Here is an 18,546-nt window from a genome sequence, read left to right as displayed (position 1 = left end):
ATTGTGGTATAGTGGGAGAGTGACATTGTGGTGTAGTGGGTGAGTGACATTGTGGTGTAGTGGGTGAGTGACATTGTGGTGTAGTGGGTGAGTGACATTGTGGTGTAGTGGGAGAGTGACATTGTGGTGTAGTGGGTGAGTGACATTGTGGTTTATTGGGAGAGTATAATTGTCGGGTAGTGGGTGAGTGACATTGTGGTGTAATGGATGAGTGACATTGTGGTGTAGTGGGATAGTGACATTGTCCCAAGTATTGTTCAAGATTAGTGAAGAGGGTGAGTGACATTGTGGTGTAGTGGGTGAGTGACATTGTGGTGTCGTGTAGTGGGAGAGTGACATTGTGGTGTATTGGGAGAGTAACATTGTGGGGTAGTGGGTGAGTGACATTGTCCCAAGTATTGTTCAAGGTTGGTGTAGTGGGAGAGTGACATTGTGGTGTAATGGGGCAGTGACTATTATAATTATATTGTTTGTGAAATATATGGTGTAGTGGGTGACAGTGGCATGCATAGACAGCATTCATCTACCACAAATCAAAAATGGTATAGACATTGAGATTTTGTTAAAAAATACCTCCAAGATATCAATTTCTGTTCATATCAAATGTCAGAAAAATTTCTTTTTTTTTTTTTTTTTAATACATTCATATAAAATGTAAAGAATGATGTTATTTTCAGAATTAAATAGTGGCAAACATTTTACATCTTAAAGCTTTAAATATTTCAACCTATTACAAAGAATAAAACTATCAAATATCTTATATAATAAACTAAACTTAAATCATAGACTTTGAACACAAAATAACTCCTCACAAATTTAACAATTAACACTGCATTTCATTCCCTTTTGTACTTTTGCTTCATAATGGAATTAAATCAGAAAGCTACTGACTTCATTATATCTGAAACCATTAATGAAAGTAGATTTCAAGAAAGTAGTATCAACGTTTTTGCTGGGTGTGATTCCCAATTGTCATTAATGTAGAAGCAATATTCTTGTACCAAGTAATCAAATCTTGAAATTATCTCCCTTTGCAGAAATATAATTCAAAATCAAATTGTGGATGTTTTGAATCAATAAACATCCGAAAGTCAAAACAAAAGAAGAAAAAACATGTGTTATGAAGGTGTTCAGATCTCTGACATATCAAAATAATAAATTGGTAAGTCTGATCGCATGTACACTGAACCAAAAAAAAAATCAAAATAAAATAATGAAATAACAAAAAAAGCTATTATGATGCATTATCAAGCACAAATACAGAATAAGGCACTTACTTATATATGGTAGAAAACATCTACAATGTGGCACATCAAAATTACATATGCAAGATACATTTATATCAGTCAAATTTATAAATATAAAAACAACTCTCATCCCATGTGGTCATGCAAATGTTTAAAAAAATTGACAGGAAACCCTGTAGTTCCACGCAAAATACTGACCATCTTCCTAAAATAAAATTACAAATGTGAAATCTATACAACTTTGTGTAATCTATATAAAATTTTGAGTATTTAGATATTTTTTTATCATTATTGATAATTATGTACCATTAAGTATCCAGTCAAAAACAATTATCAGCAAAAATATATACATCATTTCTGTTATGTTCCTAATTGACATTTATCATAAAACAAACATGAAACTTAAGATGTCTGTCGGAGGGAAAGTCAAATCTAACAAGAAAAGAAAGATCCTGAATCAGTAAGCATTATGTACATAGAAGACTTAAAAATGCAAGGAAGATCCTACTACCTGATATTTATGGACCATTTTCAATAGAATGAAGTAGATATGAAGATGCAGATGGGACTTGATAGGTAGAATTAAAAGGCGGTGAAAAAAAAGAGATATCAACTTTGAAGGACTGACGTCTCTAGATGACCCTCATACAGTCATCTTGTATTGAGATGTTGTTTGTGGGTGTTTATTAACAGTTTTACAACAAAGACCACAAAATTTTCAAAACAAGGGACGTAGGGGTTATGCTTCCAAAAGGGGACAAAATTTAAGAAAGAAATATAGCAAAGGGCAAGAATTCCTAAATAATGCAAAGAGAGTTATGGTTTTCATACAAGTCTTTTCTCCTATTCAAGATCTATCTACATATGAATCTAAATGTTTTTGGGCTATGCTCTGGACAAAATTTCAATATGGAAAATAACTAAGGGCAACAACTCCTCAATTATGCAAAAGAGAGGTATGGTTCTTGTACAATGCACTTTGATTTATCTACCTATGAAGTTTTATGTTGATATCTCCTATAGTTTTTGTGTTATGCTCCAGATAAAAATTATGGTGGACAAACGGACGGACAGACAAAGCGGGTACTATATGCTCCTCCTTCAGGGAGCATAAAAACCCTATCTTCCATTGTTGAAATTAGCATTTGTGATGACACGTTTCTTAATTTTTCGTTCACGTCACACAGTACATACACTATCCTGTGTAAATATGTACATAACACACAAAACACAATAATATATTAGTGATAATAAATATTATAATCATATAAAGCTATATAATATCTAAATGTTCTATAAAATAAAATTTAACTGAAAATAGATATTTTTTTAGAGATTTTATCACTTTCTGCCTAGAGCCAACCGATTTTCTTTTTTCTATTTCAACACCTAAAACCCACTCTGATAGTCTGTGACAGGAAAATAAATCTGGAGGTTTGCTATATCTACATTGTATATTCTTATTTGGCTGATGGGAACTATATACTAATAATGAAGGACATCAATACAGTTTTGGAATCAAAATATCCAAATATTTCGTTGGTGGGACTACCATAATGATATGTTATTAATGATTACTATGTTATTATTGCTACTTTCAACTATATTGAGTGGAAAAAGATACGCAATTAGCAGAAAGTTGATATCGTAAATTAAATCCGGACATACACCCTTGAAACTTGATAAATGTGTGCATTTGAGTTAGGTCCCTATGGTACTGTATCAAAATCACTGATGCATAACTAAACTGCGCACGCCGCTTGTACTAAAGAATAAGAGACAAAGGCATGATATCTTGAACCCAGTGTAAAGAATTGGTTCAAAATCTGTGTGCGCAAATCTTCAGACATATCCGTCTCGATTTCCCACATTTTAAGCATAAACAGTTCACCGTAAAAAATGCCACGACTGTCCGAAGTTGACAGGGGTCATGCCATTGCACTTCTTATGCAAGGTACCCCGCAAAATCAGGACGCTAATCAATTTGGGTCCATCCATCAAACATTTGCAGTTCATCCAAAGACTACATGCCACTGGAAGAGTTGCAGACCGTCCCCGAAGCAGTCGCCCTCGTGTGACGATGACGGCAGGATAGGGCAATAAGACTTTTCCACCTACGCAATAGCTTTCTGACGGCCACGGAAACAGCAAGGAATACAATTGTGCGTCATCATGTTCCAATTGATCCAAAGACAGTGCGTACTTGACTGCGTGCCTTCGGTCTAAGACCGCGGCGTCCATATGTTGGACCACAGCTTAATGTGCTGCTACGTGCCAGACAAATGAAATGGATGAACGCACATTCTGTAAGACGCTTCCCAATGCAACGTTGGAGATGGGTCCTGTTCTCAGATGAGTCCAGGTTTTTGCTTTACCAGGCAGACAGCTGACGTCGTGTCTATAGATGTACACACGAGCGCTATGCAGATGCTTGTGTGATAGAGAATGACCGCTTTGGAGGAGGATCGGTCATGGTATGGGGAGGGATTAGCATGGTGTAAAGACTCCTCTGGTCGTTATTCAGGGAAATCTCACGGTCGTCCGCTGTAGAGATCAAGTCTTAGCGCCGCATGTTGTTCCTCTAGTACAGCAGCGTCAACTGACGTTTCAGCAGGACAACGCCCGGTCGCATGTAGCGAGGGTTTGCCGTGGTTATCTCGCAGCAAACAATGTCCCCACCCTAGACTGGCCCCCATTCAGCCCTGACCTCTCCCCAATACAACATTTATGGGATAAGTTGGACAGAAGGATAAGAGGTAGGCTGAATCCTCTAATTAACGTAGCTCAGTTGGTGTTGGCGCTGGATGAGGAATGGAATAGTATACCAATGAGGAGGGTTAATACCCTGATCAATTAAATGCACAAAAGAGTTTGTGCAGTTACTGCAGCTCTTGGTGGGCACACACGATACTGATGGATCCAGAACACACTTTTGAGTGGGGTGCTCTTGAATTAACGTCAAATTTGAAAGGTTTACTTAACGTACACGAATGAAATTCTTGTATATGACAGTGGTCAACTATCTTCCAGTTATACCATGATTACATTCTAAAACCCTTTTCTATTTCCCGTAGTTGACCTGGAAATTCCTAATTGCGTTTCTTATTCCTTTCAGTATATAAACAAATTAAATTATTTTTCACCAATATATGAAGAATAATGTTAACCCAAATAGATATAAGTTACTCAACACAATTCGTAAACCCTGTCTAAATGGCAGAGTTTTGTTGTTGGAAATACTGACTGTCTATAGCTAAATACTTTGTAAGCTATACCTTAAAAGTTGGACCTGTCTTAGCTTTTCACTACAAAAAATTTGTGTTTCATGTGATGGAATTATTTACATGAGTCATTGACTGTAAAATGCTGTTCCTCGTAATATTTTTACTTTAACACTTTAACATTGTGAAATGAACTCCTAAACTTATCAGTAATACAACAGAATGTACTTTAGTATGTAGTAACTTGTTTTATCATTATTATATTGTGTTAAGTGTTTCTACTTAAAACCTGAATGAGAGGATGAGTGCAAATACGAGAGAGAGGAATGTAGCGAAGGAAGCAACAGGAACACTTCCTCCTCCAATAGGATGCTGTGCTTTGTCAAAGTCTCTCCAGGACTGGTACTCTCCTCGTAATACATTCCTGAAGTCATCAAATGAAAGAAAATTACTCACATGGACATCAGTAACTGTCATAGATGCTCTATAAAATTAATATTTTGATCAAAAACTCTAAAACATTGAACTAAATTCCTTCATTGAATCAGGTGTAGAACTTGGTGGTGTGATGCTTTGGTCTAGGATGTCATGAAATGTCTTTCACATAAGCTCTTTATATCAATAGTGGTTACTTTGACCTTGAACTATGTCTTATGTCTACCCACATCTGATCAGGAGTAGAACTTGGTCGTCTGCGTTATGGTCTGAAACTTCATGAAATATCATTTACACAAGCTTTTCACATCATTTTGTCCTTTTAACGTTGACTAATGACTGCCAAAATTAAACTCTGCTGTTTAATTTACTGATTTTAGTTTTTTATTGACAAATTTCCTGTCAAGCAATTTATACAAAAAATTCCCAGAATTTGAAAATGTGTCTCATTCTGAAATTTTCTGCTAACAAAGAATTTCATGTGTAAGATATCACAGACGACAGATTCATATGAAATTTCAAAAGAAATTTATCAAAAATATTGCCCTGTTAGTTTTATGTCAATCTTAAAATTACCCCACCTTTCAGAATTAATGAATGTGGGGCTATGAAAAACCTCTCTATTCAAAGATTTCCCAGTATGTATGAACCAGAATGGGACCAATTCATAAATATTATGTTTCATTAAGCTTGCCTATGGAACATTCTCTAAATTGCTGAAATCAACAGATTTGTTTTAACTGGTTTAAATCATTAAAACAAAATGGAGTCAATTTTTCAGATTATTTAATTATGTAACATCGATTAACCTGCATAACAACTACCTGAACTTAGCTAGGATTATGTTTTTAGAGTACCATAGGTAGAGTCAATCTTTTGCTCTTGTAATTCTCCATACCTGTGACCTGACTTACCTGTAGTCCACCAGAAGACTGTATAGTCCAGCTGTTAGGTCACGCCCATTTTTAAAGTGGCGCATGTGGTGATTGGTGATCTCAGTAATAACATCGTTATCTAGTTTTAATGCTGATGTTTTTCCTGCCATGGTGAAAAGCTGAAAACATACATAAAAAACCAGCCTGCAATTAGATCTTTCCTGTTTTACGAACAAATGTTGTAATTTTCATGTCATTTGAATTTTTTTAATTTTCAAAAAATGTCATTTACTTGATTATGTGCATAAACAGCATAAATGAAATTATGTTCCTCTTCATTAAAATTTAACTGATTCTAAAAACATCTTTTTGAATTGAAGTGAAAATAGACCCTGGAGAACACTGATAGGTGAAGTATTAGCGATTCAAGTGTAGATTGTTATGTTTGTGCGAGTAATTATTCATCATTCTATCAGAATGTGTTCCTGGGTAAACTGGATATACATTATAGGTACACCATATACTGACTGTCCAGATTATCCTAGCTAGGTATACATTATAGGTACACCATATACTGACCGTCCAGATTACCCTAGCTAGGTATACATTATAGGTACATCATATACTGACCGTCCAGATTATCCTAGCTAGGTATACATTATAGGTACACCATATACTGACCGTCCAGATCATCCTAGCTAGGTATACATTATAGGTACACCATATACTGACCGTCCAGATCATCCTAGCTAGGTATACATTATATGTACACCATATACTGACCGTCCAGATCATCCTAGCTAGGTATACATTATAGGTACACCATATACTGACCGTCCAGATCATCCTAGCTAGGTATACATTATAGGTACACCATATACTGACCGTCCAGATCATCCTAGCTAGGTATACATTATAGGTACACCATATACTGACCGTCCAGATCATCCTAGCTAGGTATACATTATAGGTACACCATATACTGACCGTCCAGATCATCCTAGCTAGGTATACATTATAGGTACACCATATACTGACCGTCCAGATCATCCTAGCTAGGTATACATTATATGTACACCATATACTGACCGTCCAGATCATCCTAGCTAGGTATACATTATAGGTACACCATATACTGACCGTCCAGATCATCCTAGCTAGGTATACATTATAGGTACACCATATACTGACCGTCCAGATCATCCTAGCTAGGTATACATTATAGGTACACCATATACTGACCGTCCAGATCATCCTAGCTAGGTATACATTATAGGTACACCATATACTGACCGTCCAGATCATCCTAGCTAGGTATACATTATAGGTACACCATATACTGACCGTCCAGATCATCCTAGCTAGGTATACATTATATGTACACCATATACTGACCGTCCAGATCATCCTAGCTAGGTATACATTATAAGTACACCATATACTGACCGTCCAGATCATCCTAGCTAGGTATACATTATAGGTACACCATATACTGACCGTCCAGATCATCCTAGCTAGGTATACATTATATGTACACCATATACTGACTGTCCAGATTATCCTAGCAAAATTAGGAATACACATGACTTATATAGTATCTACAGATTTTTATATGAATGAGAAGTCTGTATGCAAATACTGACTGTTTCATCTTGGGCTGAGTACATGATGACGACATTGTTGTTACAGACACCCTTGTTCCAGCGTTCATTGGTCAGTGTGTAGGTAAACTGACGAGCAGCATTCAGTAAGTTTTCTGCTGTGGGATCCTGTCTGTATATATATATCACACATTGAAAAATAAATACTTCCCAAATTAATGGATAAATTGTCATAAAAATTAGGAAAAAGAAATAAAACTTATTGGATTATACTTCCATGAATTGTTTTCAGATTTACTATGGCCCTGGTTGGCAACAAAATTCTGAAGTGGGACATTAAAACTGTTCTGTGTAAGGCTTATTGCATGCACACTTTGTGAAACACTTCTGTCTTCATTGTGCAATAGTAATGGTAATGTTGAAGTTTTTCTAATGTAGGTTAAAGGTCAAAGGTCACATGGTCAAAACTATTTGGACCACTAGAAAGATCCAGGTTTAGAGAAATCCACTCATCCGCTCGTCTAGACGAGTCAGAGCTACTTGCTGGCGAGTGATTTGTTTCAGCTACTTGTCCTGCGGGCGAGTGAAATTTGTAGTTCTGACTATTGAATATTCCATAATAAATCACGTTTATCAACTTAAACTCTCTTAAAACTAATTTAAATCCACTGATAGCCGATCAAACACATCGATGTAGTATCCTTGTTTCCACCACGTGTCAAGACTCGGGCTGATCCAGACTACGCGAAAACCTATTACGTCACCACAAATGTTGTAAACAAAGTTGTTTTTGGATACATATTTACAGTCAAAAAGTTGATGTTCTCGCTCGCATTAACAGTGAATTAAATACGTCAAAACAGGCCAACTTGAAAAGCTTTTTTTCCCCCAAATCAGCGAAAGGTGACAAGGCAAACACAACTCAATCAGATTCAAGTAGTTCTGAAACAAATCCAAGTAAAAAACGGAAAGCTGAGTACAAAGAAAAGCGTGTTAGGAAATTTCAGGCATCATGGGTGAAAACTTATCCTTGGGTTGTTCATGATGCTGAAAACGATGTCATGTTTTGTAGCTACTGTAGGAAATATCCAAACCTTGCTGACAAAACTTCAAAATTGTTCATAAGGACCGGGTCTGGTGGTAAGTTTAGGGAGGATACGCTTCATTAACATCAAAAATCTGACAGACATAAATTTTGTGAAGACCGTTTCATATTGGACAAAGAGAAATATAAGGAAAGTTCTGCCCCCTTAGCGACATTATTTTCAAAACTGACCAAAACTGGACTAGACGTCAAGAAACAGATTGCATAGTTTGTTCAATACATATTTTTATTTGGCCAAAGAAAATTTATCATTCACAAAATTAAGTGGGTTGACAGATTTACTAGAAAAGGTAGGAGTTGATGTAGGGCAAAAGTATAGAAATGATAAAGGTGCCAAAGATTTCATGTCTGCTATTGCTGGAGTAGAGAAAGATGTAGTGAAAGAGAAAGTTAGAAATGCTAGGTTTTTTGTCAGTTTTGGCGGATGGTTCCACAGACTCCTCAGTGACTGAACAAGAGACTGTATTTTTGAGATTTGTTAATGAGAAAGGTAATCCTGAGACTGCTTTCATTGACATAGTGTCTCTGAAATCTGCTACAGCTGAAGGTGTGTTCAATGGTATTTTGACAGCACTTGGCATGACTGAAGAGAAATTGAAAGAGAAGTTGATTGGTTGTAACGTTGATGGGGCATCTGTGATGTTAGGTGAAAAAGGAGGAGTTGAAGTAAAACTTAAAGAATTTGTTGATCATCCCCTTGTAGCTATTCATTGTGTGGCCCCCAACTTAGAGCTTGGAGTATTGGATGCTACAAAAACAGTGAAGTATATCTCACAATTTCAAGACACTGTTCAACACATTTTTAAGTTCTATTATTACTACCCCAACTTTGAGTGACTCAGAAATTCAGGACTTAGTGGAGTATTTCTCATTCTGTCTGACAGAGGAGAGAATTAAGATCCCAGGGGAGTGGATGGGTTTGAAATTGAAAGTCTCAAAAATGAAGTCATACAGGCCTGTAGAAGTGTATTCTGAACTCCTTGAATCTCAGCCTAGTGAAATCACTAATGTGCTTCTTCTTGTAAATATCATGTTTGCCTTTTCACCTTCCACTGCCAAATGTGAAAGAAGTTTTTCTAGCATGAAGAACATAAAATCCAGGCTGAGATCATAGCTCTCACAAGATCATTTCAATGACTTAATGACAGTAACAAACATGGATCAGTCCGTGAAAGATTTCAACCCAGATCCATGCATTGATAAATGGCTCAGCAACAAGACATGTTGTGTCTCACCAAGAGAGTGTCATCAAAAGAGTAGATGAACCAGTTGTTAGTGTAGCGGGAAGTTCTTAAGATCCCATTGATATTGATGAAGTGCCAGGTCCTTCAAGTGATGACTGTCCTTCAAGTGATGATTGAACTGATTAATCAGCCCAGGTGTTGATAAACTGATTGTTCCACCAGAGTATTGATTGAACTAGTTAATAAAAGTAATGAATGTCTATTGACAGTTTGTAGTGAAAATAAGACTGTAACAAGTTAAATATGCGACAGACTGGAAGTGCAGATAACATGAGCTTACTGGATTTAAGTAAACTCATGAGTAAAACAATAAAAGCAAGTGTTGAGTTCAAACATTTGATATAGAAATTGATAATAAAATTTGTGTTCCTTAAATTATGTTTTGTTGCCTTTTTTCTTTGGGTGAGCGAATATTGTATTCATGCAAGTGAATTTCAAGTTTGACTTGCCCGACAGACTAGTAGCTGAAAATATTTTTTCTAGACCTGAGATCTTGTAATAAGGAACATATATGTTCAATATTAAAGTCTTACCTGTTACAACAGACAGACAGCATAAAAATTTCTGTAAAAAGATTGTGTAATCCACATACCCTTCAGGCCGCTTGATCTTCTTGACCACCGCAACATTGATTATTGTACCATAAGGTCCCGCATCATTGGCTTCACATCGCCAGTCGGAACACGGACATGTTGTGTCATTTAAGTAGGTTCCCTCCGCTAACCAGTCAAGGATATCAGCTGTACAGAGGAGATAATGAAATCATCATCATCATCATCATCATCATCATCATCATCATCATCATCATCATCATCATCATCCTTTTAAAGTCATTGATGATAAATTTCATAATGTTCATCATAACACATGCATAATGTTAATGCCAAGATGCTATAATTATAAAAGTATAGTGAGTACATTGAATCTGTTTACATTAAAACCTAGAGACTAACTATAACACTGACAGGTCAGCAAAGGTCTCGTTATGTGGCTTGAATTCCTGCCTCCCCCAACCCAACAACCCACACTAAGACACACCTACCCACCAGACTGACAGATTACTGGCAAGACCTCAATCCTTGCAATAAAAGTCAAGAAAGACTTTAACGAAAGAAACCCCACACTTATGAATACATCCCACAATCTGATTTTTTGATCTATAATAACATTGACTTAGAACTTGGGATATAAAACACAATATCCAAAGCAAGCACTTGTGGTAAGGAAGCTTTGTATGAAGTTTGATTTAGATTGGGCAAAGCAAACTCAAGTTATCACACAGATACTGATTTTAACTTATAGCTACAGTGACCTTTCACCTTTGAACCTGAATGGAATAAAGTTACTGATACATATGACTGTAAATGATGAACATTACAACAAAACTTAAAGGTCCTCCAAATATATTCTTCACTTTTAACTGTTAATATTATCATTACAACAAAACTCCAAATATATTCTTCACTTTTAACTGTTAATATTAACATTACAACAAAACTTAAAGGTCCTCCAAATATATTCATCACTTTTAACTGTTAATATTAACATTACAAAAAAACTTAAAGGTCCTCCAAATATATTCATCACTTTTAACTGTTAATATTAACATTACAACAAAACTTAAAGGTCCTCCAAATATATTCATCACTTTTAACTGTTAATATTAACGTTACAACAAAACTTAAAGGTCCTCCAAATATATTCTTCACTTTTAACTGTTAATATTAATATGGTGGTTTCTAATTATTGTAATTAGATATATCACTATAAGCTATTGAATGATTTGTAACCGTGTTGTACCTCCTTTTGCTGGGAGTATGTTGTTAGGATCACAGACATAGGCAGGCTTATTTTCGTAGCGACCACAGGCCTTAGGATTGGTGTAAGGGTCAGGCATTTGGCTTGCCTCCCATTCCATGATGGTAGCCAGGTCACCATTGTTTTGACAGTAACCAGTCCCAATCAACAACAGCACCACAACCAAGCTATCCATTTTCCTGTCAAAGGCATCAACCAGAGTGAAGTAACAATACCATGATAACAATTACATCTAGAGTGATGACTGTAATGCTTTCCTAAAATTTTAAAAAATATGATGAATACTTTTATACTAATAAATTCAAGAAAAAAAAAGAAAAAAAACGCTTTTAATCTAAATACAACACATTATCATATCTGGTGCAATTTTTGTTGAAGGCTTTTTTTATTCAAAACTTAATTTCGTTTTTCAATTTTATTTAAGTTTAAACAGAAATTATAGTTTTATAAACAATAAAATTCAGCAGACAATTAAATAATGTCTGTAGGATGTGATTCATTTTGAATTTGAATACTTCCACAGCTACATGTTCAAACAATAAAAGAACGCTTGTCTTGAAATATCCAAATACAGGTAAATATGCGAACAGATCATGATCATCTTTAATTAATTTGTATAAAGTTTCGGGAGGGATATATCGAAAATTTGTGCTAAGCCAATGTGTGAGCATATACAGTGTAGATGAATGTAAGGTATGAAAACCTTTAGATGCCTCTATACACTATATTGTACATACTGCATGCATTTTCAAAATCTTGCATGAGAAGTATATAAGATATCAGAATGTGCATTCCTTTTATATTAAAAAGAACTAATGCACTTAAGCTTTAAACCACAAATATTTCCGGTACAAAATATGTAGGTGTATGAAGGAGCAACTGTGTATTTGTGTACACATGTAGGTGTAATGTTGAGTATACTGAATATACAAACAGTGTTTATTATATATAGGATGAGGTATTAGTCATTATATACTGCATTTAAAATGAAACAAGTCAATGTAAATGTTTTGGTGGATTATTATAACGGATATTTGTTTGTGTAACTAAATACATATTTTATTTAATAGCAAGTCTTTTGGTGTCATAAAATATTTAATATGTCTACTCCTTTTAAATTTATCTCGAAATCTTGTTTGCTAAATGAAACATTAATTACTTCAATTTAAAGTTCTTCAAGCAAGGATATAACTACCAAAACGATTTGTAATTTTATGAAATATTTAAATCACAATTTCCATATTAAGTCTCATCATGCCATTTTTTTGGTGTTCATAGTCAAGAGGAGGTGTTTTGTTCAATGATATAAGACAAGGTGAATGGATTAAGATCGAAAAGACCAATGAATGCATTTACTTTTCAGAAATGTACATTAATTTAAATTTACAACATTTTGAAAACATTGGCACCTGAAAGTATCATTTCATGTCCTTATTATGTTATGTCCAAAGATATACTTAGAATAACATTAACTATAACTAGTGTATTATTTCGAACATGTGGTTGTGCAGTGTATTCAATAGAAGCCGGCAGCCAGCGAATCTGATTGTCTATTTTGATGTCGGCGCTGGCTATTTTAATTTCAGAGATAATGAAAAAAATCCTCCTACCTGATTTAAAATGTTTTCATTGTTTATCATCATTAACCTTCGAGAACGTAAGTTTATTCAAATCAAAAGTGTGAGCGTCTGCCTCATCCAGCTGCAGACATGTCCGAACTTGATCTTTGTTAAAGATAAGCTTTTCTTACAAAACATGAGCATGGTAGGCCTAGCTATAGCAAACGCTTGCCTGACGGAGAACACGGAATATAAACCATGAAGCGGTCTATTGAAGACTATTTTGGCCAAGGGTTAAAGCGGCCAAAAGGTATGCCTATAATGATGTTAAAAATAATTGCATTTTACATATTTTGTTGTATTCCCCTAGCATTTAATAAAGCAGACTAGTATATCAATATCACATTTAATTGTTCATTCTCCGATGATCATCACATCATCGTTGTTCACCCTGACCGGCTAATGCTAGAATAAAGATCTTCTGTAATAAAAATCTAAGTAATTGTGAATGAAAAACGTATCAAATGATGCCCATAAATGTTCTTGAGAGCTACTTGTGGCATTGACTGACAATTATTAAAATATAGCATTTTACATGTAGCCTGTTTACATTGTATCTTTACTGGACGACATAGTCTAATACAAAAAAACGGTCAACGGCATTTTTACGGCCATAAATGTTCTTGAGAGCTACTTGTGGCATTGACTGACAATTATTAAAATATAGCATTTTACATGTAGCCTGTTTACATTGTATCTTTACTGGACGACATAGTCTAATACAAAAAAACGGTCAACGGCATTTATTTCCGAAATTTTTTCAAATAAGCTCATCAGATATAAAAGTAATTGGTGATTCCTATGGTTTAATAGAAAGACAGCGAATTTTCCCTTTAGGCTAATTTATGTATGCTTAAATTGCCTTTTCTTTTTCTGTCCACAGATGATACCTATTTTATAACTGGTTACACACAAAAATATGACTAAAATTTTTAAAAAGACAGACACTATTTTTCATAAAAAAATTGTCTTAAAATGCATCTCCAAGCTTCCTCATTTTTTAAATTTTCCTGCGGGGAGGCCCCCCGGACCCCATCAACAAGAGGAGGAGGACCCCTTCTTCTACTTTCCCCTTGCAGGCCTTCGGCCATCATCCATGTACTCTAAAAAGTCTTGAACACACTGGTTGTGTATATCCACGCGAAAGTGGTTGGTGTCCTGACAATAGCAAATGTAGTGAAAAAAAGAGTGTTTTCAAGATGGTGGCCATCTTGGATTTCGGACCAACCCGAAATTAACAAACTTTGCTCAATGAGACATGTAGAACATGAGAAGAAGTTGAAAATGTGTTTTCAAGATGGTGGACATGGCGGCCATCTTGGATTTCGGACCAACCCGAAATTAACAAACTTTGGTCAGGACCATATCACGATCATTTCAGGTAAGTTTCACCTCAATGTCACCAGTAGAATTTGAGGTAAAGTTGAAAATGTAAATTGTTAACAAAGGACGCCGCTGGACAAAAGGTGATCGCAATAAAAATGTACTTGAGAAGGAAATTTGTTCCCAAATGGACAGCCTTTGGTGTCCTGTTATATCCAGGAACTCTACATAAACAGCTGTATTTTCTTCAGTATTTAAAGCAGAACTTTACTCTCCTTTACTGGTCAGGATGCAACATTTTATTATGTGAAATCTACCACATCATGGTGTTTCACCTTGTTTTCAATTTTCAAAAATAGTTGTCCCAGATGTAATCAATATTTAATGATACCAAAGACTTGCTCTTAACAAAATCTGAATTATTTGTGAATGAAAATAGTGAAACATTTCTTAGAATTACAATCATTTTTAGCATATGGTTCTTAAAAATGTATTAGCTATAACAATGATTCTTCAGCCTTAAGATACTACTACACATGTATACTTGAATACAAATGTATGTATAAGTATACTTGTATACAAATGTATATGTACACCTGCAGACCATGACCGGACAGGTGACTGAATCAAATGTTACAGTGCCTAAAGGATACAAAACCTGTTCTGTTTCTACATTACATAGTGTATTTTGTGTAGGCAGTTTTTATGTCTCTTTTATACAGCCTAGTCAGTTTACAGTCACACCCATCTTGTATCAAGAGAGGTTGAAACACCTCCCCAGGGCAAGAAGTGATATATACAGTCTGTTTATCAGTCACCTTTAAGCTTTTGCTGCAGCGAAATGTACATGTAGTACCTATTTCATTCATAATACAGCATATAACAATTTATCAATTCAGTAATTTTTAGGTAATGTTAATATATGGTTATAATCTGAAATCAATTTTGACTCCATCCAAATTCCTATTTCAAAACAGTGGAATTTCTCAGAGCTTTGTCTAAAATATAAGCAGCAATTTGTTTTAAAATTGATCTTCTTTTTCCTTTATAATTAAGATAAAAATCTGACCATAGATCAGACACTTTTGCATGGAAAATATGATAAAGATGAGAACACTCATGTTCATTGCAATAAAGAAAAGCTCTCAGAGCAGAATGGTCCTACATGTATTTGAGTTGATGACTAATCTCTGAGAATGAAATCATGGTTATGGAATACTAAGAATAGAATCAACATTCTCCAATTTTCTTTTCCAATTCAATGGTGAAATTATTCAAATAAAATAAATTGATAATGAATACTCAAATCTTGCAAGCTTTTTGTATTTTATAATTTGAAAAAGTAACTGTGGGTGTTAGAATATGCTACTCTGATGGGGAAAAGTGATAAACTGTAGGTGTTCCAATATGTTCCTCTGATGGTGGAAAGTAACTGTAGGTGCTTGAATATGCTCCCAATTGGGAAAATAATTTAAAATTTTCAAATATGTATATGTGCTCCTCTGATGGGAGAAGTAACTGAAGGTGTGCAAATAGATGTTTCAATATGTTCCTCTGATGGAGAAAAGTACTTGTATGTGTTCAAATGTACTTCTCTGATGGGGAAAAGTAACTGTGCATATAGGTGTTTGCATGTGCTCCTCTGAAGGGAGGACAGTAATTGTAGGTTTTTGGATGTACTTCTCTGATGGAGGAAAGTAACTGTATAAGTTCAATGTGCTGTAGTCTCAGAAAAACATTCATCAGAAGTGTACAATTCAAGATAGAGATCTCCATCTCGATAGCATGCCTCTGAGTTTGCAAAACAAACCATAGTTCCATGGTAATATGGATAACTGAAATTTTAAATACATAGATAATGTAATGAAGTTATTTTTACCAGTAAGTTTAAACACATGTAGTGTACAATATCAGGAATTTCATATATGCACCAAGATGGGTAAAATTAAAGAAACATGCTCCAAAAACTGAATGATAAAGATGTATGCCTTTATTTTACACAAGCCAGAGACATTGCATGGACACCTTCCTTTTATGTGTGTGTATACTATATAATTTCTTTCATGGTATATATTTTTTCATACTTATTTATTGGTGGCTTTTTATTTAAATTATCAACTTTTCATTTTTCAGCAATAGCCTCTTGATGATTACTCTGTAAAAATTTATGCGAATGAGGGTTAAGACAGCACTGTGAATTGACTAGTATCTGCGATAGTCGGTCTGATCTCGTGAAACACACTCTGTATGCTTCATACTTGTAAGAACAGAAATTCTTTGTGTTTGAGATTCTTGACAGGTATATGTCCAATATATTGTGATTTTTGGATTATTTATGAAATGCTAATTTGCACACAAGTGTAAGTTTGCCATTATGATCTAATTGTATACTGTTGTCACATTCTATCTTTCTACATGTAAATCTCTCCCCTAGCCTGCTTTTATAATTACTAGATATGGGTGGCTGGCACTAATGAATATATATAGATGTGGGTTTTAAGTAGGAATGAATCAGCTCAGGTTAGATTGTTTACCTAGGTCTGAGGTGATCAAAGGGCTTGTACATGTGTCGTGCCTGTAAGTTTACGTTAAGCTGCAGTATTGTCAGTGTGTTTTCTGTATATTCATGCTGTTGTTCAATAAATGTACTTATTAAAATTGTATTTTTGGCTTTGTTTCGTTATTTCACTGGATAATTTGAGCACACATGAGTACACCCCTCCCGTTATATTTCACCACTTTGATAACATTAAGAATATTAATCTGCCTCATAAAATGACTATCCCGAACATCATTTAAACAAATTATTTTAATTTATACTGAATTAGTCCATTTCTATGAATACTTTTGGTTAATTCGTCATTGCCAGTGTTAAATTTAACTATCATCAAAAAGTATTTCTAGAGAATGTAACTGCGAAATAGGACTCGTACAAGTCTAGTGTTGTGATACTGTAGCGAGCTACTGTGGAATGTGGTGATTCAGAAGACCTCCCATCCCACTGACACAAACTTTCAGAAGTTGAATGACTTCAAAACTAATGTTGATTATCTTAACAAATTGCAAACTGAACAGGATCAAATAATAAGGCATACTTACTAATAAAGTAAAACTTTCACAAGACAGACGGTTTCTAGTGGATGACAGGTTGTTCTACGGCTACTGTATAATTCCTTACAAGGTAATCCAGCATCTGTCGGCGGTTTCTAAGTTCAGGGGGAGGTAACCCCTGTAATGTGTGATTGTCTTTATGGGTGATGCGCAGTCAAAATATTAAATCGATATTGGTGTATGGAAAACTAAAAGTTAAGATATTTTAAAACAAAAAGCATAATGAAATTCGTGATTGTTTTCATTGAATAATTACAGTTACCGATATCTTACTTATTGCGAATTTGACAAAACATTTATAACAATTCCATCAAGTCCGATGTGGTCTAGTGGTTAGGATTTCTGGTTTTCACCCAGACGGCCCGGGTTCAATTCCCGGCATCGGAACGGTTTTTGTTTTTTCCTCTCTTAACTACTTAAGTAACTACTAAAGTAATAGATCCAGTAAATATATGTAATTTCATGTTAAATAATACTGTTATAGAAGAACACTGCATTGCCGTTTACTGTAAATACACATATACTGTACAAATATGTAACTATTGCCTATTTCATTTTCTTATCACATATTTCCTTCTTTCTACAGGTATATGGTATGATGTCTGTTCTTCCTTTTTCCCCCCCCCCTTTCCCCCCTTTCCCCCCTTTTTTTAAATCTGAAAATATGCTATTTTTTGTAAACCTCTTCCAAAATTATGTAAGATGATATAACTACATGTATAGCACAATACTCATACAGTATTTTACCGGTAAATACATTGTGAATGTATGTATCACTCTATCATTTTATTTTTGGTCAAAATGGTAAATTGATTTTGACTTTCAATTCATCTTAACTACACATAACTCTCTCAGTTCAGTTTTCAACTAATTTCTTTAAATTTTTTTCATTCTCATTAGACTACAATATGCTACTTGACATGGCATTTGGACAATTGTCGATATAT

At 34.8% G+C, this 18,546-nt stretch overlaps 1 protein-coding gene and 1 non-coding gene across 2 annotated transcripts; one reads left to right on the top strand and one right to left on the bottom strand.

Annotated features, from left to right (window-relative positions):
* Positions 1 to 503: 503 nt before the first annotated feature.
* LOC132559519 (uncharacterized) lies at positions 504 to 17,667 on the bottom strand. Its single transcript, XM_060224150.1, has 6 exons — positions 17,588 to 17,667; positions 11,529 to 11,725; positions 10,321 to 10,468; positions 7,422 to 7,551; positions 5,818 to 5,957; positions 504 to 4,892 (listed from the first exon to the last, which is right to left on the bottom strand). Exons 2-6 carry the CDS (start codon positions 11,719 to 11,721, stop codon positions 4,751 to 4,753), a joined length of 753 nt encoding a protein of 250 aa, XP_060080133.1. The 5' UTR covers positions 11,722 to 11,725; positions 17,588 to 17,667; the 3' UTR covers positions 504 to 4,750.
* Positions 17,668 to 17,914: 247 nt separating this feature from the next.
* Positions 17,915 to 17,986, top strand: Trnae-uuc (transfer RNA glutamic acid (anticodon UUC)). The gene has a single exon. It is a non-coding gene; the product is annotated as a tRNA-Glu (tRNA).
* Positions 17,987 to 18,546: the final 560 nt, after the last annotated feature.

Source organism: Ylistrum balloti, unplaced genomic scaffold (genome assembly GCF_031769215.1).
Source record: "Ylistrum balloti isolate Yb309-2 unplaced genomic scaffold, AGI_CSIRO_Ybal_v1 Utg369662, whole genome shotgun sequence".
In the NCBI taxonomy this organism is placed as follows: Eukaryota; Metazoa; Mollusca; class Bivalvia; order Pectinida; family Pectinidae; genus Ylistrum; species Ylistrum balloti.
This window is presented reverse-complemented; position numbering and strand designations above follow the sequence as displayed.

Coding starts and splice junctions, on each gene's coding strand:
- LOC132559519 (XM_060224150.1), bottom strand. CDS start 11,721: ATGGATAGCTTGGTTGTGGTGCTGTTGTTGATTGGGACTGGTTACTGT. Junction 10,469..11,528: donor CATACTCCCAGCAAAAGGAG/GTACAACACGGT, acceptor TCCTCTGTACAG/CTGATATCCTTGACTGGTTA. Junction 4,893..5,817: donor AGTCTTCTGGTGGACTACAG/GTAAGTCAGGTC, acceptor TGATGACTTCAG/GAATGTATTACGAGGAGAGT.